General features: G+C 42.5%; 1 protein-coding gene across 1 annotated transcript in view; it reads left to right on the top strand.

Annotated features, from left to right (window-relative positions):
• The window catches only part of EIF2AK2 (eukaryotic translation initiation factor 2 alpha kinase 2), a 50,829-nt gene extending 26,797 nt beyond the window's left edge, over nucleotides 1–24,032 (top strand). Inside the window, exons 6-17 of the mRNA XM_059716395.1 lie at nucleotides 1,360–1,486; nucleotides 2,778–2,848; nucleotides 4,110–4,173; nucleotides 5,210–5,244; nucleotides 5,394–5,465; nucleotides 5,912–6,031; nucleotides 10,421–10,531; nucleotides 10,625–10,817; nucleotides 13,473–13,598; nucleotides 14,235–14,333; nucleotides 18,558–18,620; nucleotides 18,729–24,032. Coding sequence (XP_059572378.1) covers nucleotides 1,360–1,486; nucleotides 2,778–2,848; nucleotides 4,110–4,173; nucleotides 5,210–5,244; nucleotides 5,394–5,465; nucleotides 5,912–6,031; nucleotides 10,421–10,531; nucleotides 10,625–10,817; nucleotides 13,473–13,598; nucleotides 14,235–14,333; nucleotides 18,558–18,620; nucleotides 18,729–18,848 — 1,201 coding nt within the window. The 3' untranslated portion in view covers nucleotides 18,849–24,032. The remainder of the gene's footprint in view (nucleotides 1–1,359; nucleotides 1,487–2,777; nucleotides 2,849–4,109; nucleotides 4,174–5,209; nucleotides 5,245–5,393; nucleotides 5,466–5,911; nucleotides 6,032–10,420; nucleotides 10,532–10,624; nucleotides 10,818–13,472; nucleotides 13,599–14,234; nucleotides 14,334–18,557; nucleotides 18,621–18,728) is intronic.
• The last annotated feature ends 363 nt before the right edge of the window (nucleotides 24,033–24,395 follow it).

The following is a 24,395-nucleotide window of genomic DNA, read 5'->3' as shown; positions in this document are numbered from 1 at the left end:
AGTTATTCCACAAATTACATGTACAGGTCTCCCTCGATTTATGCGGTACATGCATTCCCAGAGAATGGTGCACAAATCGAATTCATATAAAGTGAACCCACTTTATAATGTAACAAATAGTGATAGTTTCCCATGGCAATGAGGGAGGGAGGGAGTGAGGCTGGGACTAGGGAAGGGGTGGGGGGAGGGGTGCTGCTCACAGGGCTACACAAGGGAGCAAAGCAGAGGGAACAGAGTGGCACTCACCCCAGCCCCTGCTGCAGCAGCCCTGAGAGCAGGTGGCGCCAGCTGCCTGCAGCTGCTGGGTTGCACCATGCTCCACCTGTCCCCACTCGCCCCAGCTTCTGGACTGTGCCGTACCCTGGTGCAGACAGCTGGTGTTGGTTGCTCCCAGGGCTGCTGCAGCAGGGGCTGGGGTGAGTGGGAACAAGCAGAGCCTGGGGCAGCACGGGACACAGCACAGCTTGTCTGCACTCACCCTAGCCCTTGCTGCAGCAGCTCCAGGAGTAGCTGACAACAGCTGCCTGCACCAGGGCACAGCACAGCCCAGGAGCAGAGGTGAGTGGGGACAGGGGGAGCACGGTGCAGCGCAGTGGCTGCAGGCAGCTGGCGCCAGAGTGGGGCCCCCTGACCCTTTCCCCTCCCCCCCTCAGACTTACCTACTTGGGTGCGGGTGGGGGGCACCTAAGCTGATTGCATAAGAGCAAATTTACCTCGTATATAACGAATTGTCGGTCTAAAAATGCTCATCGCGTAAGAGCGAATTCACATATACAGAACCCACATAAATAGAGGGAAATCTGAAATAACTTTGAAGCTGCTTCCTATCACCCTGTTAATTGAAGGTGTGGCCAGGGGTTTCTTTTGCTGGGAGCCCTGTCAATTGATTGGAGCTCCAAGCTGGGGGTGCCTGTGTGCACTCCTGAGCCTGGGAGCTATCAGCTGAGGAGGGTCCCAGCTATGGGAGCATCCCATGCATCTCCAGCGCTGCGAGACTGTGGCTGCTGCAGCCTCCCAGTTCTGGAGGTGCACCACACCCCCTCTCCCCATGGTGCGGTGATTTCTTAGCCGTGGGTGCACACCATGCACCCCTGCAACATGCACTCCATACCTTATTGCTGGTGCAGGGGGAGCCTGATCCTGGTTTCCCCCTGCACCAGCAAGAAGAGAACTTCTGGGGCTGGGAGCCCCCTCAATTGACAGAATTATTGCTTATACCTGCAAGTAAAAATATATAAAAGAATGTTAAAAAAATGATTCTTCTAAAACCTCATCCTCATGTAAGTGACATTTAAAATTAGTCCTTGCTATGCAGGATTTATGGATATTCATTTATTTCCCACTAAACATTTTCTACAGGTTTACTTGTTCTTGCAAAATTAATGGGAAGGTTTATGGAAAAGGCACTGGAAATAGTAAACAGGAGGCAAAGTATGCTGCAGCAAAAGAAGCATATCACCGGTTAATGGATTCAGAAAATTCAAGGGTATGTATTCCATGTCATCTGAACAGGGAAGTTTTATTTCTGCTTCCTCCATCTTTAAATCTACCTTCATAATCATTTGATTAAAAAACATATATTAGGTTTCATTTTGAGGGAAGAGAAACCCTTGCCTCAAAGATTTCTATTGATGATGGTACAGTGTAGTATAAGTAAAATTCATATTATATTCCTATATTTAATAGACTAGTGTTTTTAAAGTTAGCTGTCCAACTGCATGTGTTTATAAATAGCACTTTCTTACCTTCAGCCTTGGACACAAGTTATCATCTCAGAAGGAATTATCCAGTTATCCTAATGCATTTTTTAAAATCCAGAGTGTACTCAGACCCGGGCTTGCCTGTGTAACAAATGAGTTGTAACTAAAATATATAACTTAACAAAAGGTAGCAAGACCCAACTTTATTTTTGTATCTCAAGGGGAAAAGGTAACTATAATGCATCACTGAAGAATTTTTAATACATAAAACAATTAAATATATTACATTTAATGAATGTGTCATGCTATTACAGATTGCATGAAATTCTGGATGCTAAAGATTTCTTTTAAGTGGCTGTTGGAATTTTAATTTTGAGTTTCCTCATTCTTTGGTTTCTTAAAATTGATATCACCCTGGTAGTTTTCTGCCTTTATCATGAACTTCATCATCGCTTATTACATGAAAATAAAATGATAGGAAAAGACAAGAAATTTCTTAGAGACAAGTTTTCATACAACTACATTTGCAACACAAATTTTGGTTGCTCTTTACTTTGCTCACACAGTTATTGCATGTGTGTGCACACTGAAAAATTAGATTTTCTGTTAATATATTTGTATATGTACAAGCTTGTGCACATGCATCTAATTTTTCATATACATGATGACATGAAGGTGACAACTGTGAAAGCTTTGCCCTTTAATTAACTATTATCATTATTATGTTCTGATTTTTAAAGGGGCTTTTACTCTTGTCACTTCCCTCCTTTTTAACTCCTGTGAATGAGAGCATGTACTCTAGATATCTATTTGATTTGTGGACATGATCAGGTCAAAGGACATTTTACATACTTTTTTATGCTCATATTTAATTGCAGATGTGGAAAGGGAGGCAAATTTAAAACCAGGAATAAAATTCCTGGCCACATGGAAGTCAGTGGAAAAACTCCAACTTAAGTAGAGTGAGGATTTTACCTCTTGTACTATGTTAAGCATATTTTTCCCATTTTAGAAAGGTGGCACTTATAGTAGCAATTTTTTGACCAGCACATGTTAGGTAATTTGTTTATTTTGCAGACAGAGGACCAACCATCTATTGCCAGTTCCACAGCTGATGAATCTAGTGATACCAGTGAGTCAGTATCAAAGTAAGTTGAATCTATTAATACTGTGATGCCTACCAAAGTGTATTTGTTACAGATAGACTGCCTGAGAGAGTTTTAGGCAATCTCTAACCCTGTCTTCAAATAAAATAAATGCATTTTAAAATTAATTTGTAATCACATTTTTAAATTAACTTTATTTGACATTTCTGTTTCTTTCTCTACAAACCAAGAATGAAGTTCAATAATGCAAGTACATTTAACTTTTTCAGTATACATTATGGCTACTTGCAGATGTTTAAAAAAACAAAACAAAACAAAGAACCCTGTGCTTTCCTGGAAGAAGCAACATGTTAGTTTGACCCAGCTCTGCATTGTTTGTACAGATCAGGCACCTTATTTTATAGATCAGGTGCTTTAGTGGGGCTTTTTATTAGATAAAAGCATTTAAAAAACCCCACTAAAGTGCCTGATCTATACAGACATTTGGTGAACTGGGTCTAACTAATGCAGTACCTCTTCTGGGCATGTGCTGGGCTCAGTGCAGGAACACACCAGATTTAAAAGTAAAGCACCATTTTTGTTTTTTTTCTTAATGTCTGCAAGTAGCCTATGTGATATAAAGATTCTGCATTTTTTCCTGATTCTTTTCCATTAGAAGCATTTCTGTTAGTATGTGAAAGAAAAAATGTCACTTCATTAGATTTTTCTAGCAGCCTCTTTCCTCTTATGACTCTCTTTACAAGGAAACATTAATTTCTTATACCAAACTTATAATTTCTGCAGTACTATTTTTTTTTCATTTGCCATGAATGAGCAGGAATGACCTATTAATGGAAAATGAAGGGAAAATTTAGCAGAAAGTCAGTTGTGAGAAATTTTCCTTTCCTTGGACGGAGACCCTTGACATAGACCTAATATTCTAGTACTTAGGGCAGTAGTTAGTGTGAAAAATTGCCATACTCACATTTTCCCAGTTGTATTGTGCATTGTAAAAGAGCTGGTGTGTTCTATGTGAGCTGGCTGCACTTCACTAAAATTTTTCCCTGTATCTAACTTGAATTAAAGATGAATACCTAACTGAATTAAAGATGGTAAATCACATTGACATCCTTGGATGAAATCCATTATAGAGATAAATAATGTGTTATTGTTATAAACTCTAATTAAATCACTACAACCATGGTATGACTGAAGTTTTGTAGTTTAAATTTGTTCACATTATCCTTTCTATATTATATCAAGAGTTGTAGTTTTGATTTATGAAATGTTTTAAGCAGATTCTTAAATTAATTTTTTCTTCTAGTTTTGCTTACTCTCTGAACTCAGTTGACACAGGAAAAACAAATGACAGTTCTTCATCTTGTCAGGTACAGTGGGGTAGTTTTCTTTCCATAATTCTGTTTTGGTCCATCATTATTGTTTCTATTGCTAATATTTTCTGTTAGTGAATATGAGGGTTAATTAATATTCTCAGATGCTTGTGACTATCACCAAAATATTAAAGTTGTACATAGGTTAAATAGAATATGCTATCATCTGTGACCTAAATTTTGGAAGTTCCAAAAGTATATCTGGTTTGCTGGCATGGGGTTCCAGGGTAGTATGTAGAGGTTTATTTTGTTTTGGGGAATAGCTCTAGGCTTCAGTTTTGTATTGTGATATGCCAGGGGCTTAAAGCTACAAACAGTGTAGAGCCAAGTTTTCTGAAACTCCTTTGTACTTCACATTTCCCCACAAGAGTTAGCTATTTCTTTTAGTAGCCTCTTAAAGCCAGAGCCAAGTGAGTTTTAGGAAAGCTGTTAATCAATTTCCTCCTTTTACCCATGAAGGTTAGCATGACAGCATGTATATCATTTTTATAAAATGAAGCAACATAATTAATGAGGGGCAACTGTGGTAGCAACTCTGGGTAACAGTTTTGTCAGGGGACACAAAAGCAGCTACCGCCACATAGTAGCTGGCTATGCTGCCATAATTGGCATGGCAGCAGCCAACACTGCCCTATGCATCATGGCTGCCCCAGGCACAGAGTTGCCCTGCTATGCTTGTGATAAAATGTTTGTTTTCACCATGATTTTTTTCCATTATTACTATTTACATACTACAGGCTGATTTTTGTGGGTGGCATTAACAGCAACAGACCCATGGAAGCTAATGGAGCTGTGTTTGTATTTTGCATGCAAATTAAATTATTTGAAAAGAATGATAATGCTATACCTGGCTTTCATATGAAATTTATATTGAGGTATAATACAAAGAAATTACTAGCAACTCAACATGACCATATCTATGGACAACTGTCAGCCACATCCTAAGCTATATTATAAGTAATGAAACATAATGCCATGTAAAAATAATAAATACATACATTTTAGTCCTTTTTTTCTCTCTCTTTTGGTTTAGGCAATTTCCAGGAATGCTGTTGTGAAACCTAAGAGGTACACACTTATTTTGTATCTAGCTATTACATGTTCTAACATTATATTGCAAACCCTGTTTAGTTGCTTTTTCACTTGTCAAAATCAAATATATAAAATAGAATTCCACACACACAAGATTTCATTTAAAATTTTCTTTTATGTCTAAGAGGAGGAGTGACACTGGCACCTAAATTCTCACATCCAGAGACCAAGAAAAATAAGTACACAATGAATGAAAGGTGAGAAGAAGCTTTTACATAAGATTTAATGAGTGATTGCAGTGATGCAGTACACTAACAGGTTGGCATGTTTTTAAAAAAGGTGGGATAGAAAGAACTGTATTAATGAATGTATGCAAACTAACACTTGGGGTTAAGGCTGTATCTTAGCTTAGCTTACCTTAGTTTAGCTTATTTTGTTTATATCAGTAATTCCTAGCAAAATGTGGTGTTCTAATTTTCTCTCTTGAATGAAGTATTTTCTAAATATAAAAAATCACACTTGCTTAAATTTTGGCTCTCCTTGAGACTTGTGCTTGACCCTGTGCAGATGTGCTCCTGTAAATGACACCTAACATTTTTCAGGGGTCACCCCATGCCTTGCAGGGTCAGATGGTCAGATACATACCTTTGAAATGTAATGTTACGTAATTGTACTAAGAATGCTTTATATTTTCTCCCCTAAGATTTCTCAAGGATTTTGAAGGTATAGAGTTTATTGGTTCTGGTGGATTTGCGAATGTTTTCAAAGCAAAACACAAATATGATGAGAAAACCTATGCTATTAAACAAGTTGAGCTTGATGAGTAAGTACTGTACATTTATTTGCTTTTATTTAGGGAACAGTATCATTTAAATTGTTTATAATGCTACTGTAGCAATTTAAATATTTTCCCTTCTATATGATCCAGTTTTTTTTAACATTTGGATAAACTTTTTATAAAATTTTGTCATTGTTTCTCCTGTCATTGAGCCACTTACTGAAAAGACCATAATTCAGGGGTGGGCGAAATATGGCCTGCAGGCCAGATCCGGCCTGTCAAGTGACTGGAACTGGCCCATGGCTGCCACCTCAGCACTCTGCATGGGGCTGAGACCCACTGGTTCTCACTAGGGCAGCCTGTGCTGTGCTTCCGACCAGCACACACAGCTTCTAGCAGGGCTGTTCCCAGTGCAGTGGCAGTCTGCCAGGTGCTGCATTGCTCCCCTTGCTCCTCCCACCTGGTGTGATGAGTAGCCACTTGCGGGTAGGCATTGGCAAGGTGTAGTGGGTGCATGTGCACCCCCGAGATTGGTGGTACACCCCCTGCGATTGGCCGCTGCCACAGCTGCTGGTGGTGCCTGTGGGTGGTTGCTGCTCGCCATCATCATCCTCCACCGCAGACAACACCGGTGGTGGCATCTGAGGGCAGTCGCCGATTGCTGCTGGCCACCGCCGCTGCTGCCGGTGGTGTCTGCAGGTAGTCGCTGACCACTAGTTGGCGCTCACCACCCTTCCCTCCCCCACACCGACACTGCTGTGGCCGCCTGCAGGAGCTCCCCACTTGCCGCCACCACCGCTGCCTGTGGGCAGTTGCCATGCCCCCCAAGCCTCTGGGCGCATGTGTCGTTCATGCAGGTGGGTGGAGCAGGTGGAAGGCAGTGGGGAGCTGGAGCTGGAGCCTGGCATGCTGAGGCAGGAGCTGCCTGGCTGAAGCTTCCCTGTTTGCTGGTCCTCAGTTTGCCAGTCTGTGGTCAGTTCTGGTCCACTGACCGGTCCGCAGTCAATTCTGGTCCATGGACCAGTCCACAGTCACTTCCAGTCTGTGGTTTGCTGGTCCACGATCTAAAAACATTAAAAACCCCTGCCCTATGTGGTCCTCATGCCCAAATAATTGCCCACCCCTACCCTAATTTAATGAACATCTGCAAGGGAGCAGAAAACTCATAAAGGAACTTATAATATTAAAGCAACCTTTTTGAATGTTCTACTTCAAAGTTTTACCAAGAGTTCGTGTACATTTTAATTAAGCACTTCAAAAGCAAGTTATGACATAACTGTCTATCAATGTATATTATTTACAATACTTGATTTAAACAGCTTCATCGTCCTTTTCTTACCGGCTTTGTGTTCTTTTTTTTATTCTAACTGCAATCCTGAGAAGTAAATTAAATGTGAATTCTAGCTGTTCTTCAAATAAAGGATTTTAGTTTGTTTACAGGTGAGGTTAAAATCATTCATAAGATGAAAATACAGTAATTTAGAGAAGCTGGACATGTACAAGTCCGTAGTACTGGAAGCAATACATCTAAAGGTGCTGAGGGACTTGGCTGCTGTGACAGCAGAACTGCTGGTCCTTATCTTTGAAAACTTATGGTGACTGGGGAAGGTCCCAGATGATTGGAAAAGGGCAAATATAGTGCCTGTCTTTAAGAAAGGGAAGAAAGAGGATCCAGGGAACTACAGACTGGTCAGCCTCATCTCAGTCTCCAGAAAAATCATGGAGCAGATCCTCAAAGAATCTACTTCCAAGTACTTGGGAGAAGAAAGTGATCAGGAACAGTCAGTATGGATTCACCAAGGGCAAGTCATGGCTGACCAACCTGATTTCTTTCTATGATGATGAGATACTGGTGGATGTGGTGTCCTTGATTTTAGCAAGGCTTTTGATATGGTCTCCCACACCAGTCTTGCAAGCAAGCTAAGGAAGTATGGGTTGGATGGTGGTGTAGAAAGCTGGCTGGATTGTTGGGCTGAACAGGTAGTGATCAATCATTCAATGTCTTGTTGGCAGCCGGTATCAAGTGGAGTGCCCCAGGGTTGGTCCTAGAGCTGGTTTTGTTCAGTATCTTTTTTAATGATCTGGAAGGTGGGATGGGAGTGCATCCTCAACAAGTTTGCAGATAATGCCAAGCTGGGGGGAGTAGTAGATATGCTGGAGGATAGGGCTAGGATTCAGAGAGACCTAGACAAATTGGAGGATTGGGCCAAAAGAAATCTTATGAGGTTCAACAAGGACAAGTGCACTTAGGATGGAAGAATCCCATGCACCGCTGCAGGCTTGGGATCAACTGGCTATGCAGCAGCTCTGCAGAAGAGGACCTGGGGATTACAGTGGACAATAAGCTGGATATGAGTCAACAGTGTACCTTTGAAGAAGGCTTACAGCATACGGGGCTGCATTAGTACAAGTGTTGCCAGCAAATCGAGGGAAGTAATTATTCCCCTCTATTAGGCACCAGTGAAGCCACATCTGGGGTAGTATCCAGTTTTGGGCCCCCCACTATAGAAAGGATGTAGATAAATTGGAGAGAGTCTAGCAGAGGGCAATGAAAATAGTTAGGGAGGGCAGGGGCACATGACTTAGGAGGAGTCTGAGGGAACTGGACTTCTTTAGTCTGCAGAAGAGAAGACTGAGTGGGGATTTAATAGCAGCCTTTAACTACCTGAAGGGGGATTCGAAAGAGGATGGAGCTAGACTGTTCTCAGTAGTGGCAGATGACAGAACAAGGAGCAATGGTCTCAAGTTGCAGCAAGGGAAGTTTAGGTTGTATATTAGGAAGAACTTTCTCACTAGGAGGGTGGTGAAGCACTGGACTGGTTTACCTAGGGAGGTGGTGGAATCTCCATCCTTGGAGGTTTTTAAGGCCTGGCTGGATAAAACCCTGGCTGGAATGATCTAGTTGGGGACGGTTCTGCTTTGAGCAGGGGGTTGCACTAGATGACCTCCTGAGGTCCCTTCCAACTCTAATTTTCTATGATAATTCTATTACTCTAATAAATATATGCCACAGTCCAACAGGTCTTTTTTAAATGCAGATATTTTTACTTAAGTCACTTTGTGTATAGAGACAAAAATTAAGGTATAGGCAGTCCTCGGACTTAAGACATAATTGGTTCCTAAAAACTGCGTTGTAAGTCGAAACGTTGTAACTCGGAACCGATTTTTCTCATAAGAAACAATGTTATAAATGGGGGATTCGTTTCTGAACCAAGGCCCGATACCCTATTTTCACCAAAAATACCCCAGAATTTTGTACTCGATCAATTATAGATGAATGATATAGCTACATTAATGTATTTATATTGTAAATAGTGATCATAATAATTTGGAAGGACTTCCTCGAGTTGACTTTGCTGGAATTTTTTACGGGCTCTTGGTTGGACTTTTTGAAGGGTTCTTGACTGGAGTCTTCTCAGGAGTCTCGGCTGCAGGTTTTTCTGGAGTCTTGTCTGCTTTCTTAAAGAAAGTGTCCAAGGAAGTTTGGACAGATGTTCTCCAGGGAGATGAGTGATACAGCGAATTTGTTCACTGGCATGGCATCACATTGGATCAAGTGTTGTAAAGTCGAAACTGATGTCAGAAAGTTGAAACGGTGTCAATTTATAAACATTTATAAGTGTGAAACGTAACTCGAAATGTTGCAAGTTGAGGACTGCCTGTACTAAGTTATGTGCATTAATGTTTACAAGATTGGAATCTTTGCCTGCTAATTTTTTCTGTGTTAGTATGGATTGGACCCACTCTCTACATTGTTTATCTATGGTTTTCTTGGGGGTAAAAATGTCAGTACTTGGAGTGACTGAGCATACCACAGTAAAGGACAGGGATGCATAGAGAATAGAACACATTTTGTAGACATGATTTTCAGTTTCTATTTGAAAGTATATCTACTTTTAAAATAATCCAAAGTAGAGATACGAAACTGTAATGATTATTGTTGCTGCTTGATATCCTGTTTTTAATTTCTCTAGTACAATAAACTCTCTGGTAACCGGCACCTTACAAGGCAGTATGCTCTGTTAGCCGGCATGCCGGCTTCAAAGGAAAAATAAAACCGGAAGTGCCCACCATGGCACTTCGTTTCTCCAAGCCCCCACATCCCGCAAAGCAGCCTGTGCTGCCAAGCCCTCATGGCCCAGGGACATAACAGGTTGTGTGGGGCTGTGCAGGGCCCGCCTCCTTGTCCCGCGGGGTCTGCAGGGCCCACGGGAGGGTCGGCGATGAAGTGGGAGGGGCGATGATGTGGCGGGAGGGGTGGAGGGACCCCCAGACATGGTGGGAGAAGCAGCGGCCCGAGCTGCTCAATTAACCAGCATATTTTGTTATCCAGCGTCCCCCATTCCCAGGGGATGCTGGATAACAGAGCTTTTACTGTAATTTTTTATAGAAATGTTTCAGTTAAGTAATGGTAATATGTGTTTGTTTAAACAGTAAAGTAAAACGTGAAGTAGAAGCACTATCAAATCTCAGCCATGAAAATATCATAAGGTATTACACTTGTTGGTCTGGGGATGACTTCATCTTTGATGAGAACAATTCAAGGTAATTAAAAATCAACTCTGCAGTGCATTCACATTATTTAACTGAAATATCTAAATTGTTTTAATGATTTGATTTATATTTTTTCTTTTATAGTCAAAGGAATTGCCAATCATATTCTTGCCTTTTCATCCAAATGGAATTTTGTGAGAAAGGGACACTAGCAGATTGGATTGATAAGCAAAGAGGGAAGCAACATAACAAGGGTGTCTCTCTAAACATATTTAAACAAATAGTGAAAGGAGTGGAATATATTCATTCTGAAGGTTTAGTCCATAGAGACCTTAAGGTAAGCAGAATCAGTCACTTTTTGATGAGTAGACAGATGTAAAGATAAGTATTGGATTTTCAGTTGTTTATTATTCAGGTGCATCCTTAAAAATTGTGCCCACAAGTATCATAGTTGACTTTTTCAACAACTAGGCGACTGCAAGGTCTTAACCAAGCAAATACACTGTTTAATAGCTCTACAAAAGAATTGTCAGCTAACATGCACATACTATGTACTAATTGTTCCTACACCCTAAGATTGCCAGTGACAGACACAGAAACATACTCTTTTGGGTACCGTAACTTCCTTTGGCAATAGAATTGCACAAAACTTTTTCCTTATGCTAATAGTGATAGTTGCCCAATCTGTTTCCTGGTCTGGTGGTAGAAAAAAGGATTTGTTTGAAAGCCTTTTCTAACCATACCATAGAAGAAAACAAAAATTGTTTCAAACAGTGAAATCTGGTTAATTTGTCACTCCAAGGGGATTGGTAATGATGACATATTATTCAGAAATAACTAATTATTAGTAGTTAGCCATTTTCAACTTTTTGTGAGATATTCTGTGTGTTATATTAATACATGATAGAGAATGATATTTGACATTTACCATGAATAAAAATATATTATCCAAATTTCAAATACAAATTGTACACAATCTGGCTTGCCTGATGAATACTGTAAAATTATAAAGATAAAAGCTTGATATACATTTTTTACTAGAAAAAAAATCACAGGGCTCACAAAACAAGAATTAAATGATTATAATGGAGTAATCAGTTAAAGATTTTTGCTTTGTATACTTCTATGATTTTGTTGCCAAAATAGAAAATAATTCCGTAAAACTGAATGATTCATCATTTTGATGAGGCAGGAGAGACTGAACAACATTCAATGCTTTTTGAGAGGTGCTATAGAAGGCATTTCTTAAGCTGGCTAAATATCTGAAGCTATTGTGATTTAATATGGATGTATATTTAGAATGAATTACTTGCACTTTAACAGATGATGAATTAGCCAATTGTTTGTGTACAAATCAAAAGGAGTCTGGGTATTCAGTGTAGTGAGTAATAAGAGCATGGTGATGACTTATACCAGTGCATAATCGTCCAGATTTCACTGTTCATACTAGTCAGTTCTAATTTCTTTGTTATATATATATATTCCATTTTATATCCATGTCAGTTATTGCCACATTCTGTATAAAAACAAATGTATACTTTGAACAGCATGCTTTTTTTTTCTTTTGCACAATTTTTACTCCCTACAGAAAATGAATAACAATCATATTAATCTTCTGATCAAGTAAATATAAAATATTATAAAACAGCACAAAGGCTACAAGCAAAACACTTAGTAGTCAAAAAAAATACCAAAATTCATGCTGAGTGTGCAACCTTAATTCACCCCTCTTGTGTCTATGTGTTAATAACATTGTATTTAATTAAAGAATTGCACGTGGTTTTTTCCACAGTAGGCCTGATGAACAGTGCTCATTTTGTGCTCATGTCTTTCTCCAGGATTGCTTTCTCATTCTTCATGGTGTTCATAATTACATTATCTGAATTTTTTACAAACGTAAATTAATTTTCCATAATGCTTCTGTGAGAGGAGGAGACAGTATTATTATCCTCATTTTACAGAAGGGGAAGTCAGGCACAGAGAAATTAAAGTCAAAAGTATCTAGTTACTTTTGATGCCTAATCTGAAATGCCTAGATCTGTTTGTTTTTGTGGGATTTTTTCAGAAGGATACAATTAATGATCTATAGAAAGTTTGATTGAAATGACTTACCTAGCATCATCTAGGAATCCCATGGCAGAGGCAGGGATAAAATTGGATTCCCCAGGACATTCAACATCTGTCTTGAGCCCTGCAATGTTCTTTTCTCTTATGGCTGTGACCAGCCTCATTTATAACATATCTTCCAACTACTTCAACATAAAAAAGAGGTTTTACAGACAACAGTCCCCTTTGCTACACCATCCTGATTCAATCTCAGAGCATGGTCATTCAGTGCAGAGAATGAGTCTGTAACTCTGTCTTTAATATGAGATTAAAGACTGCATCATAACACACATGCACAAATTTAGGAAAATGCGAGAATTAAGATTTTCACATCTGTGGCATCTTCCTAAATTTTGATTGTTCTATTTAGCAACTTAAAAGATGTTCTTTTAAGGCAGGTGTGTGTAATTTTTAGTTTTTAAAAAACAAGAAAAATAACAATTCTGTCATGTAGCATCATTGACAGTCACAATTGGTATTGGAGAAGAAAGTTTTGGATCCACTCCGTAGATTTGATAGAGGCTGTAATTCTCTAAATTTATTAAAACTAGGAGAGGAGACGCTATGCCAGTTGGATTGCTGACATCAAGGAATTGGGCAGTGCAGGAAAAGTATTCATTTCTGACTCTGGAACAGAGTGTTGTTTTATAGGGCACTGTTTGACTTTTCCTCACACTTAACCTCTCCTGATCATTGAAGCAGTCGTGGATTCAAATTTGGCTTGTGTGTTTAAAATCTGTCAGATTAACAAATTTTGTTTTTCATAAATGTAACTTCTCTAATCACTTCCCTGAATGTTTAGTAATTTTTCCACAGAGGGACACTTTGACACTTGCTGCTAAATTTTTGTCACATGAAAACTTACATTTTTCACTTGTTTTTTTAGCCTCAGAACATATTCATTTCAAGGGAAGATAAAATAAAAATAGGTGACTTTGGACTTGTAACATCAGTGAAGGATGAGCCTCGGACAAAAAACAAGGGAACAAAATCATATATGAGCCCAGAACAGGTACTGTTTTTTAACAGTTCTTGCCGGTTTAATAATACAACCTTGTTGTCCTAGTGTCTTCACAATTAGTCTGGCATTGCAAGCTCACTTTTGGCTATCATCTAACCTAATTTCACCAAATCTAAAACAATTTGCTTTAAGTTTCCTGGGTCTGCTTTTAAGGCAGGGTAGGTTTGAAGCAAACTGGACAAAACTATTGGGAAAAGCCATTAGGAAAAGATATGATCCTGTCTTACTTTTGTCCCCTGTACTACAAAACTTGAAGTCAGCGGGATGATTATCCTTCCTAAAAAGCAGCCCACTGGCTTTCAATAGGCCACCATTTAGATAATTTAATATACATTTGGTAACTCTGGCACATGGTTAGGAAAATCTTGGCTCTGTGTCTGAGCCCAGCTCTAAAATGTAAACAGTTATTTATCTTAACAGTATGGCCCTATAGAAGGCTTAAAGTCTATGTAGGATATTTAATTTCATTTCATAGTGATATTGTCCCAGTCATGTAGTCATCTTAGGCCAAACTCCCTATGATTTCAAAGGGAGTTTTGCTCTTATAAGTACTGCATTAACTAAAATGCATTTTTTTTGTGTAAAAGGCATGCCTGATTAATGTTGTTTGCATTATATTCTTCATAGGATGGAGACACTTATGAACAGGAAGTAGATATATATGCATTAGGATTAATTTTTTTTGAAATTCTCTGGATATTTCCCTCTGCCCATGAAAAAAATAAGGTAAGTTATTTTTAATTATTAATGAGAAATAGTTCAAGAGAAAACTATTTAAGGTGTACCAGTTTCTGTAGCTAACAGCATGCAAGGAAGTGATGTAGTTAACATCTTGCCCAGCTGACCCTTGACTACTTAGCCTAGTGATCAGGTATGCACTCACAGCTGGGTCAGCTGCAGGCAGCCTTTTGGTATGAAGTCAGAGAAGGGCTTGAGCTTGTACCACCAGAGCAATAGCAAGATGTTATTGTCCCTCTGCTGCCACGGTTTATAGGAGTCTAATTTTAGCCACCCAGTCTACGTAGCAATAACTCTGTGGAAAAGTCAGAAGGGCAGAAAAAGTATACAACGCACACTAGTTTAAAGAACAGTGTTGCAGCATAATGAGCATGATAATGGGATTTTCCAAAAGGCAAGATTCTCACAGGGATCATTAAGTACCATAACATCTGCTGGGAAGGGACCAGCACTGAACAAGCAGTACAGCAAGTTCTTGGAGTGTGTAGGTACAGGTAGTCAAGAGGTCAGCTGGTGGGAAAGCTGTTCTTGACTTGCTGCTCACAGACAGGGAGGAATTGGTTGACAATGTGAAGGTGAAACATAATGTGAGTGAAAGACACCCTCCCCCCCCCAAAAAAAACAAAACAAAAACAAACAAAAAACAAAAACCAAACCAAAAAATACACAACCCACAAAAACCCCAGTTGCTGGAAATTGAAGTGCAGATTATATGTGAGAAATATGGTAAGAGCAATTTCTGTTAGTAACCAGCAAAAGTGAATGTAAAATCTGCATGGGACTGCCTGAGAGCAGAACAGTGAGCAGGCTCAGTTCCTTAGCTGTTGCTGCTCAGTTGCTTACTAAAAGTAAAGATTAATTTTGGATAAGCAGCTAGGAGAGAACCTGCAGCAGCACAGACCCAGGCCTTGAGGCCTGGGACTGCTAGGTAGCTAGGGAGGACTGCAGGGCAGAGGGGATCCAAACAACTTGTTAGACTGAACGGACACCCCTGGGCCCCTTAGCAGTCAGGGCTTAGCTGTGGTAGAAGGGGCAGGGCTTGGCTGTATATAAGCTCAGCTTCTCAGGTAGGGCTGGAAGTCTAGTCCTCCAGGTGAAAGAACTGAGGATGGAGCTGGATGCCAGGGAAAAGGAAGTACCCTGGGAGCTGGGAGAATCCAGTCAGCTCCTTATGGAAGGACTGTGGAAACAGTTATAGCCCTGAGGGATTTGAATGAGTTGCAACCAGAGGGTTAGCACTTTGGGTTCCAGTTATTATTCCTGTGTGTGAGTTTTTAAACACTGGAGGACTGGCTTGTGCATATGTGGGAGGTGTGTGGAGGTCATATGGGGAGTGAGATGTCCAGCGTAGAGCCTTGTACGAGTCGGGGACCCCAGGGCGCTGCTGAGCAAGACCAGCCTTGCCTGGGTCAGGTCCCCCAGGGGCCAGCATAGAGGGTGAGAGCAGCCTTGCCAGTGTAAGGGACCCTAGGGACTGGTATAGAGAGCAAGACAGGGCTGAGGCCCAGGGACCCAGGGTCTGAGGCTATGGTCCTAGGCTAATGGGGCTCAGCTAGAGGAAGAGGACCAAAGCCAAGAAGGTTGAAGCCTAGACAGGTTTTTTGAGGCTGGAGGGGTCAGTATTGGTTTGGGGGAGGAGGCCCCCGCCAAGTAACAACTGAGAAGTGGTATTTGTGAGGCATGGACATGGCTATCGGGGCAGGTGGAGGCCATGATTATAGCCTCTAAGGCACAAATAGGGCTGTCTTAAAAGGGAAACATACCTCGTGGAGTTTGGGCCTTTGGGCAGTGGAGCCCTAAGGGCTGTAACATGAAGGAAGGGACCAAAGAGGAGGCTACCCTGGTTTCTGGAGGCAGCCTGCCCATTTAAATACTGTAAGATCAAGCTGTAGCAGGCAAGACATAGGAAGTGAGGGAGGCCAGGAAGCATGGGCAGGTGAGTCTGACCACCTGGGTGCATCAGGCGCTAGGAGCAGATTCCTCTAAGCCTGTCAAAAGAGGGAAAAGGGTATCTTTTTAGACATAACTTTTAGGTTCTGTAGGAAGTGTGTGGTTAGGGCTGCTCTATGCAGTGGAGACTTAGACATTTCTAGAAGGCTGACACAAAAATGTGATATGTTACAGATGACTGCTTATGATTAGGGCCCTAAGAATATTGCAATTTTGTGGACTGCTCAGAAACCACGACATTTGCCCCACACCGCGATTTTAAAGGGTTGTGAGCATAGGTGGTGGAAGGCCGGGGCTAACAGGGCTTAGCCCTCTCAAACGTGAGGCAGTGCAGAGGGCCACAGGGCAGTGTGGGTGCAGGCTTTGGGTGGCTGCAGTGAGGGGGGAAAGGCACGCACAGATAGACATGGAGCCTGCAGGTGGCCAGGATTGCAGTCAGATGGCATGTGGAGCACTGCCCATCACCACAGGTAAGTCAGGGAAGGGGCATGAGGGGCAGGGGCAGATTAAGGCCCCCCACAGTGAGGGAGGGAGTGGGGCAAAAACAGGGGCAGGGGCTGGGGTGAGTGGAGTCCCGGGGCTGGTGGTAGGACGCTTAGACCCTGGGTGGCTTGTCCAGAGCTGGGAGGTGGTGGTGGGGAGGGGAGAAGGGGCTCCCACTGCTGCACGCACCTCAGGAGAGGCCCAGGGGATATGTGCCCCCTGGATATGTGCATGGGGCAGAGGTGGACTGCCCGCTGGGCTCTGTGCCCCACTGCTACTGCCCTGGGAGCCAGCTGCCACATGCAACACCATGTGCCTGCCACTGTTAGCTCCCAGGGCAGCAGCAGCAGCAGCATGCAGAGCCCAGCCCGCAGCAATAAGCCACCTCTACCCTGCGCATAGATCTGGGGGTCACATGCCCCCTGGGCCTCTCCAGAGATGCACGCAGCCCCGGGAGCACCCCCGTGTCCCTGGACAAGCCACCTGGGCTCTGAGCATCCCAACACCTGCCTCAAGGCCCCACTCACCCCAGCTCCTGTCCCTGCCTCTGCCCCATTCTCTCTGTCATAGCAGGGGTCTCGATCTGCTACCCCCTTCCCCCACTCCCCTTCCCCTTCTCCAACTAACCTGCTGTGGTGGGCAGTGCTCTGCAGTTGTCTGGCTGCAATCCTTGGCCTTCTGCTGTCTATGGCTTTGTGCCTGCCTGCCACACGTGTGTGGGGGAAGTATCATTTTTCATGGAATATTCATGGAACTACTGGGACCCATTTGCCAAGATCAGTGGTAGTTCTGTGAATATTCTGTGAAAACTGATACTTTATCTGCACACATACTGTGAATTTTTTACAAGAAATCCATAATTTTCTCAGGGCCCTACTTATGTTCAGCTGGCACAATCAGGTTAAAAGTAAGATGATCTGTAAAAAAATCAGAGCAACAGTGAGAGGCATCATAGAGAAGAAAGCTTCAGTTGCTTGGACACATCTGCTGGAAAGAATGGACTCTTTTGCTTGTCAGAAGGCAGAAAGCAGACTAAAAGGTCGGAACAGGCACAAAGTAGCATGGATCTAAAGACTCTATGTGCTTAAGTGTTACACAGAGCACAGTGCATAGGTTTAAAGTACAAGATGCGACTGGGCCCTGTGATCATTAGGATGGAATAATATCTTTCCTATCTGAAGTTTGCCTTCTAGATCAGGGATGGGGAACCCCTTTGCCCTGAGCATGCTACTTCAGTTTTTGAAAGCAGTAACATCACTAAATCCTAAAACCAGGTTAATATTGATTGGAATATCAGTTTTTGATTCAGATTCCTACAGTTTTAGAAGCAATGTAGCCATGTATATGTGTGTTTGAAAGAGAGAGACTGAGTGAATGTGTGCATGGAAGTGGAGGGGAGAAGTGCTGTTTGTATCTGCTTTGTGAGCAAGTAGCAGTGATGTCAGCAGGGGCAGAGATTTTTTCATGAGGTAGGAGGGGTACAGAGCCACTGCTTTTAATCTTAAAAATTCTGAGAGCAAAATATTAACATAACTAGGTTCTATGGAACATGAAGCTCTCAAAAGGAAAAGTGAACTAAATCAAAGCTTTACATAGTATTTTTAAAAAGCATCTTATAGCCAAATTTTCACTGCTTTTTTTGATAACTGCTGTATTTTGAAGACTTGCTGGCTCCATACTGCTACATTTACTGGTATTAAGTTTTCATACATTATATGGTTCAGAATCACTTAAAGAAATAGGAAGTTATACTAAAATACTATTTGATGTGACTTCCAGTTGTGGCCGGAAATAAGAAAAGGCACATTTCCAGGTGCTTTCATCACTCAGTTTAATGCAGAGGTACAGTAGAACACTTTATTTTTCTTTAAATGCTTTTCACATTAAATTGCACTCAGTATTTCATTTCCTATACTATATTTATTGTATCGTGATATTTTTCTTTTGCAGAAATACATCATTGACCAACTGCTTTCAGCAGACCCTAAAAAGAGACCTGCAGCATCCAAGATACTGGACCTTTTGAAAATCACTTCTAAAAATAGTGTTACTGCCTCACACACACATTAATCTGCTTTTAAAGAAACTTTCTCACTCTGTTTAGATATGGATATTGATTTCTTTCAAAACTGGAGAAAAACAAGCTTATTTAGTACCCTTGACCAAACCTTTGGGTTGTGGGAATGAAAGCTGCTTTTATGATGTGATTAGGACAAATTGCTATTTACAAAGACCTTGGAATGAAATAGAGCGTGGGGTCCTCATACTTCCTCTCATCTAAGAGCTTGTGGTCAGTACCCTCTTTCACAAGCAGATAAGCAGAATCATGGACCCAGGGTCATTTTCTTCCAGTGTTGTGGAGCACTAGTTCATGGTACTTGAGAAGAAAACAGGGGAAAGTTCCTTTTTGTGGTGTCTGGTATGGAAAAGCATGGAGGGGACCAAATCTGACCCTTAATGTTGCTGCTGCTCCCAGTTTATAATTGCTTGCTCTATCACAGTAATTCAATAGTCATTTCATAGTCACAGTATAATAGTCATTTAATTTTGTGTCACCAAGAAATATGAACATTTCTATTTCAGAGAATTTAGGAAAGCTTCCAACAGTGTTTCAGCTGCACTACTGGAAGTCTTATTGGAGAGCAGGCTTTTATGGCTTCTGCTGCCTTCATTGTTTCTCAGAGTCTGCTAAAAGCCTGGAAGCTGCTCCAGACAAGGTCTCTGTGTTGTGCTGGTAACCTAGCTGTAATAGTATTTTATAATTAACAAGTGCTGTTCCCAAAGCTTTGCTGATGCTAACACATGAAGGAAAAATTTGGGGCCTCTTCAAATGCATCACAACCTGATTTTATTCCAAGTAGTATACTCTATTGAAAACTGAAGATGGCATGTGCCAAATGAAAAAAGGATAAGACATTTCTAAAGACTGTAAGCATTTAAATTTTTCTTTATACCACAAAGGTAATATACTAACAAATTGCTGTTGCTAAACAGTGTTGCAGTAAATTAGGAGAGCTTTTCAAACAGTATGAGGAACTTAAAGTCACTTAATTCATTTTTATTCTCAAAGGAATTTTAAAGTGAGCTCCATAGAAGCTTGATGATGTGCCAAGTTAACAGTACTTATTGGTTTGTTTATATCAGAGAAGCCTGGGATTTGAATCTGAAATGAAAAATCTACCCCACCTAAGGCCCCTTTGTTGGGTCTAAGATATCCTTTTAGTAGCAGCTGCGATGAGCAGTGTGGCCTGCAGTCTCTATTGACTATAGAGGAGAGGCTAAAGGACCTGAACCTGTTCAGCCTCCACAAGAGAAGGCTGGGGGGGGGTGTCTAGTGGCTGCTTACAAACTAGTCAGAGGGGACCAGCAGGCATTGGGAGAGTCCCTGTTCCCCCGAGCTCTACCAGTAGTGACAAGAAATAATGGTCACAAGCTGGCTGAGGGTAGATTCAGGCTAGATATCAGGAGGCGCTACTTCACTGTCAGGGCGGCTAGGATCTGGAACCAACTTCCAAGAGAAGTGGTGCTGGCTCCTACCCTGGGGGTCTTTAAATGGAGGCTGGATGAACACCTTGTCAGGGTCGTTTGACCCCAGTACTCTTTCCTGCCATGGCAGGGGGTCGGACTTGATGATCTGCTCAGGTCCTTTCTGACCCTACCAACTATGAAACTATGACTACTCATGGTTAGAGCCTGTGGGTAGATGTGCTGTATCTGCTCTACGTGTGCTGACTCCCAAGCCCAAAGCAGTGTAGTGCTCAGCTGTGCCTCAGCAAAGTTTGTTGGTGTGCCTGCAGTACCATACTAATTCAGCTGCCATTTCCCATTCAGAAGCTAGCAAGCTCAGAGGTGCCCTATCTCAGCACAAGGTCACTTTATAGACATACCTTGTGATACTCCTTACCTCCATCATCATGTGTGGCACCTGGAATATGTTTCCAGGTATAATGCAGTGTGATGGTGTACAGATACCCAAGGTAAGGCAGGCATGAGGAGCTGTCACTGCAGTGCTCCACACAGGCTAATATACTTGGCTAGGAAGGGCATATTAGCATAGGTGGAATGTGAGCCTGACATGGGTGTCCAGTTTCCATTACTTGAACTAACTCAGTGGTTTCGACACAGCTCTGCATTAGACTTAGTATGGAGATGAATTCCAGGAAGGCACGTAAAACAGACCAAGTGGATGAAAGGGAGAATGATAGAATCAAAGGACTGGAAGGGACCTTCAAGATTGAGTCTGGTCCCCTGCCACGGGCAGGAAGTTTTTGGGCTCAAACGAGCTCAACAAGATGCTTGTCCAGTCTCATCTGGAACACCTCCAAGGATGGTGACTGCACCACACTCCCAACAGAGATTCTATGATTCTATGATTCTCCCCTACATCCACCTGGTCTGCTTTACTTGCACCTACATCTGTATACCAGCATGGCCATAACGTGTGAGTTCTCTGCCCTGGGCAAAACTCTTCTGCCGTATGGGATGCGAGTCTTACTTACCCGGGTTGTCCCAGCACATGGCTCCTCAGGCTGGGTGGTGCAGGGCTGCTGTGGCAAAGACTGGCTGGGGCATTATTCTAACACCTGCTTTAAATCAGTGCCTGAGGCTGCTGCCCCACTTGCCTTTAGTTGTACTGTTGGTTACCAAACCCTATAAGGAATGGTATTTGTAGTTAGGGGAGATTGTAGTGCTTTTAAATCAATGAAGGCACATCCAGTAGAGTGGAGCGGCATAGTGAGAGCTCAGTAAAATAGTCTCCTGCCATCGATGTTGCCCAAGCCTTTCCCTCTTTTCAATGTTATCCCAACTCTGGTCCTACAAAAGGAGAGGGGAAGGGCTGCTGTTTGGAAGCACACAGAAGCTGTTATGCTTTACATGTTACATGTACAGAAGTCTGTATTGATACAAGTGAGATATATTGTCCCAGTTTGAACCCTGGCAGAAGCAAGGTTTGTCAATGCCCTCACCCTCCCACCCCCAAGACAGCCAAGACAGTATTCACTTTGGCTGTTAACATTAGGCTAGAACAGGGTTAGGCAACGTTTTTTGGCCGGAGTGCTGAAAAAACCACAATGTCTACTTTGGAAGGTGCCGGAGTACCGACATGCTGGAGCCCAGAGCAGCTATTTGCAGCCTCCCGGCTGGAGCCAACCCACAGAGCCTGGTCTGCTTGCAGCAGGGCTTGCAGCCTCCCAGCCGCCTGCTGGGACTAGCCTGGGCTCCGTGGCTGGCAGCAGCTGCTTAGAGCCTGGGCTAGCAGTGGTGTGCCAAACAAAATGGCCTTGTGTACCATGCTCGGCACACGTGCCAGGGGTTGCTGACCCCTGGGCTAAAACATAGGATAGAATTTAGCTATGTATTTTAAGCACTTCTGAATTTTTTGTAGCCACATTTCAGTGTTTTCACTTCGATGCTTTACCTGTGAAAAGTTGAAGGGTGTTTTGATGTTTTAGGCATTTCAAAAGATTGTAAGGGAGAGGGTTGGTCTCAAAATTTTTAAGAACTGATTAAACAAATGCTTGTCTGAGATGGTTTAGAGAGGGGTTATCCTATCTAAACCAAATTGGTGCCTACCTTCAAGAAAGGGAGGAAAGTGGATCCGGCTAACTATAGGCCCATCAGCCTGACTTTTATCCCGGGGAAGATCTTAGAAAAGTTTATTAAGGAGGCCATCCTTAATGGACTGGCCGACGCCAACATCTTAAGGGATAGCCAGCACGGGTTTGTTGTGGGTAGGTCTTGCTTGACCAATCTCATTTCCTTCTACGACCAGGTGACCTATCACCTGGACAAGGGAGATGAGATTGATGTCATATATCTTGACTTCAGAAAAGCCTTCGATCTGGTGTCCCATGATCGTCTCTTGGAGAAACTGGCCAATTGTTGCCTTGGGTCCTCCACGATCCACTGGCTGGAAAATTGGCTCCAGGGTCGGACCCAGAGGGTAGTAATTGATGGAAGTCACTCATCGTGGTGTCCTGTGACCAGTGGGGTCCCCCAGGGCTCTGTCCTTGGACCCATATTGTTCAATATCTTCATTAACGATGTGGACACTGGAGTCAGAAGCGGACTGGCCAGGTTCGCAGATGACACCAAACTTTGGGGAAAAGCATCCACACCAGAAGACAAGCAGATGATCCAGGCTGACCTGGACAGGCTCAGCAAGTGGGCAGACGAGAATCTGATGGTGTTCAATGCCGATAAATGCAAGTTTCTCCACCTTGGGGAAAAAAAACCCGCAGCATCCTTATAGGCTCGGCAGTGCTATGTTGGCTAGCACTATGGAAGAAAGAGACTTGGGGGTCATCATTGACCACAAGATGAACATGAGCCTGTAATGCGATGCTGCAGCTAGTAAAGCGACCAAAACGCTGGCTTGCATCCATAGATGCTTCTCAAGCAAATCCCGGGACGTCATTCTCCCCTTGTACTCGGCCTTAGTGAGGCCGCAGCTGGAGTACTGCGTCCAGTTTTGGGCTCCACAATTCAAAAAGGACGTGGAGAAGCTTGAGAGTCCAGAGAAGAGCCACGCGCATGATCAGAGGTCAGGGAAGCAGACCCTACGATGACAGGCTGAGAGCCCTGGGGCTCTTTAGCCTGGAAAAGCGCAGGCTCAGGGGTGACCTGATGACCACCTACAAGTTTATCAGGGGTGACCACCAGTATCTGGGGGAACGTTTGTTCACCAGAGCGCCCCAAGGGATGACGAGGTCGAATGGTCACAAACTACTACAAGATCGTTTCAGGCTGGACATAAGGAAGAATTTCTTTACTGTCCGAGCCCCCAAGGTCTGGAACAGCCTGCCACCGGAGGTTGTTCAAGCGCCTTCATTGAACACCTTCAAGAGCAAACTGGATGCTTATCTTGCTGGGATCCTATGACCCCAGCTGACTTCCTGCCCTTTGGGCAGGGGGCTGGACTCGATGATCTTCTGAGGTCCCTTCCAGCCCTAATGTCTATGAAATCTATGCTTGGGGATATAGTTGAGGATGGTCCTGCTTTGAGCAGGGGGTTGGATTAGGTGGCCTGAGGTCCCTTCCAATCCTAATGTTCTATAATTGTATGATCCTGCCTTCAGCAGGGGGTTGGCCAAGATAATCTCCTGAGGTGCCATCCAGTCCTGCTTTCCTACTAGCAATCCGTTTGTCTATCAGAATGAATCACTGTATGCCTTTTTGAAAGATACATGGTAGCATATGCATTCCTAATTTTGTGCTTTGTTGAAATCTAGTAATAAAAAACTTTATTGCTAATCTGTGACTGTTTGTTTTTACATAGTCAGTGTTTTAAATTTGCATTCATCTGTAACAAACAAGATTATTTTTATTTCACTATATTTTAATGAATATGAACACTTTCTTCACAATTAAAAGAAAATAACTTTCCTGTTTAAGACTAATTTATGTAACCTAGTGACGCAAAGTGCAGGTGAGACTATTGTGGCACAAAGAAAATAACTACTTTTAACTTTTTTTCCCCTCAGAGTCAGGCCTATATCCTACTAGCATGTTCTCTACTGGCAACGAAATTTAATGACACACTTCAGCCACATATTCATTAACTTCAGAAGAACCATAGTGGTAACATGTCAGTTGTCACATTCATCCCAAAACTGA

Source organism: Alligator mississippiensis, chromosome 1 (genome assembly GCF_030867095.1).
Source record: "Alligator mississippiensis isolate rAllMis1 chromosome 1, rAllMis1, whole genome shotgun sequence".
Taxonomy (NCBI): domain Eukaryota; kingdom Metazoa; phylum Chordata; order Crocodylia; family Alligatoridae; genus Alligator; species Alligator mississippiensis.
The sequence above is the reverse complement of the archived record's forward strand: the minus strand, read 5'-3'. Positions and strand labels throughout refer to the sequence as shown.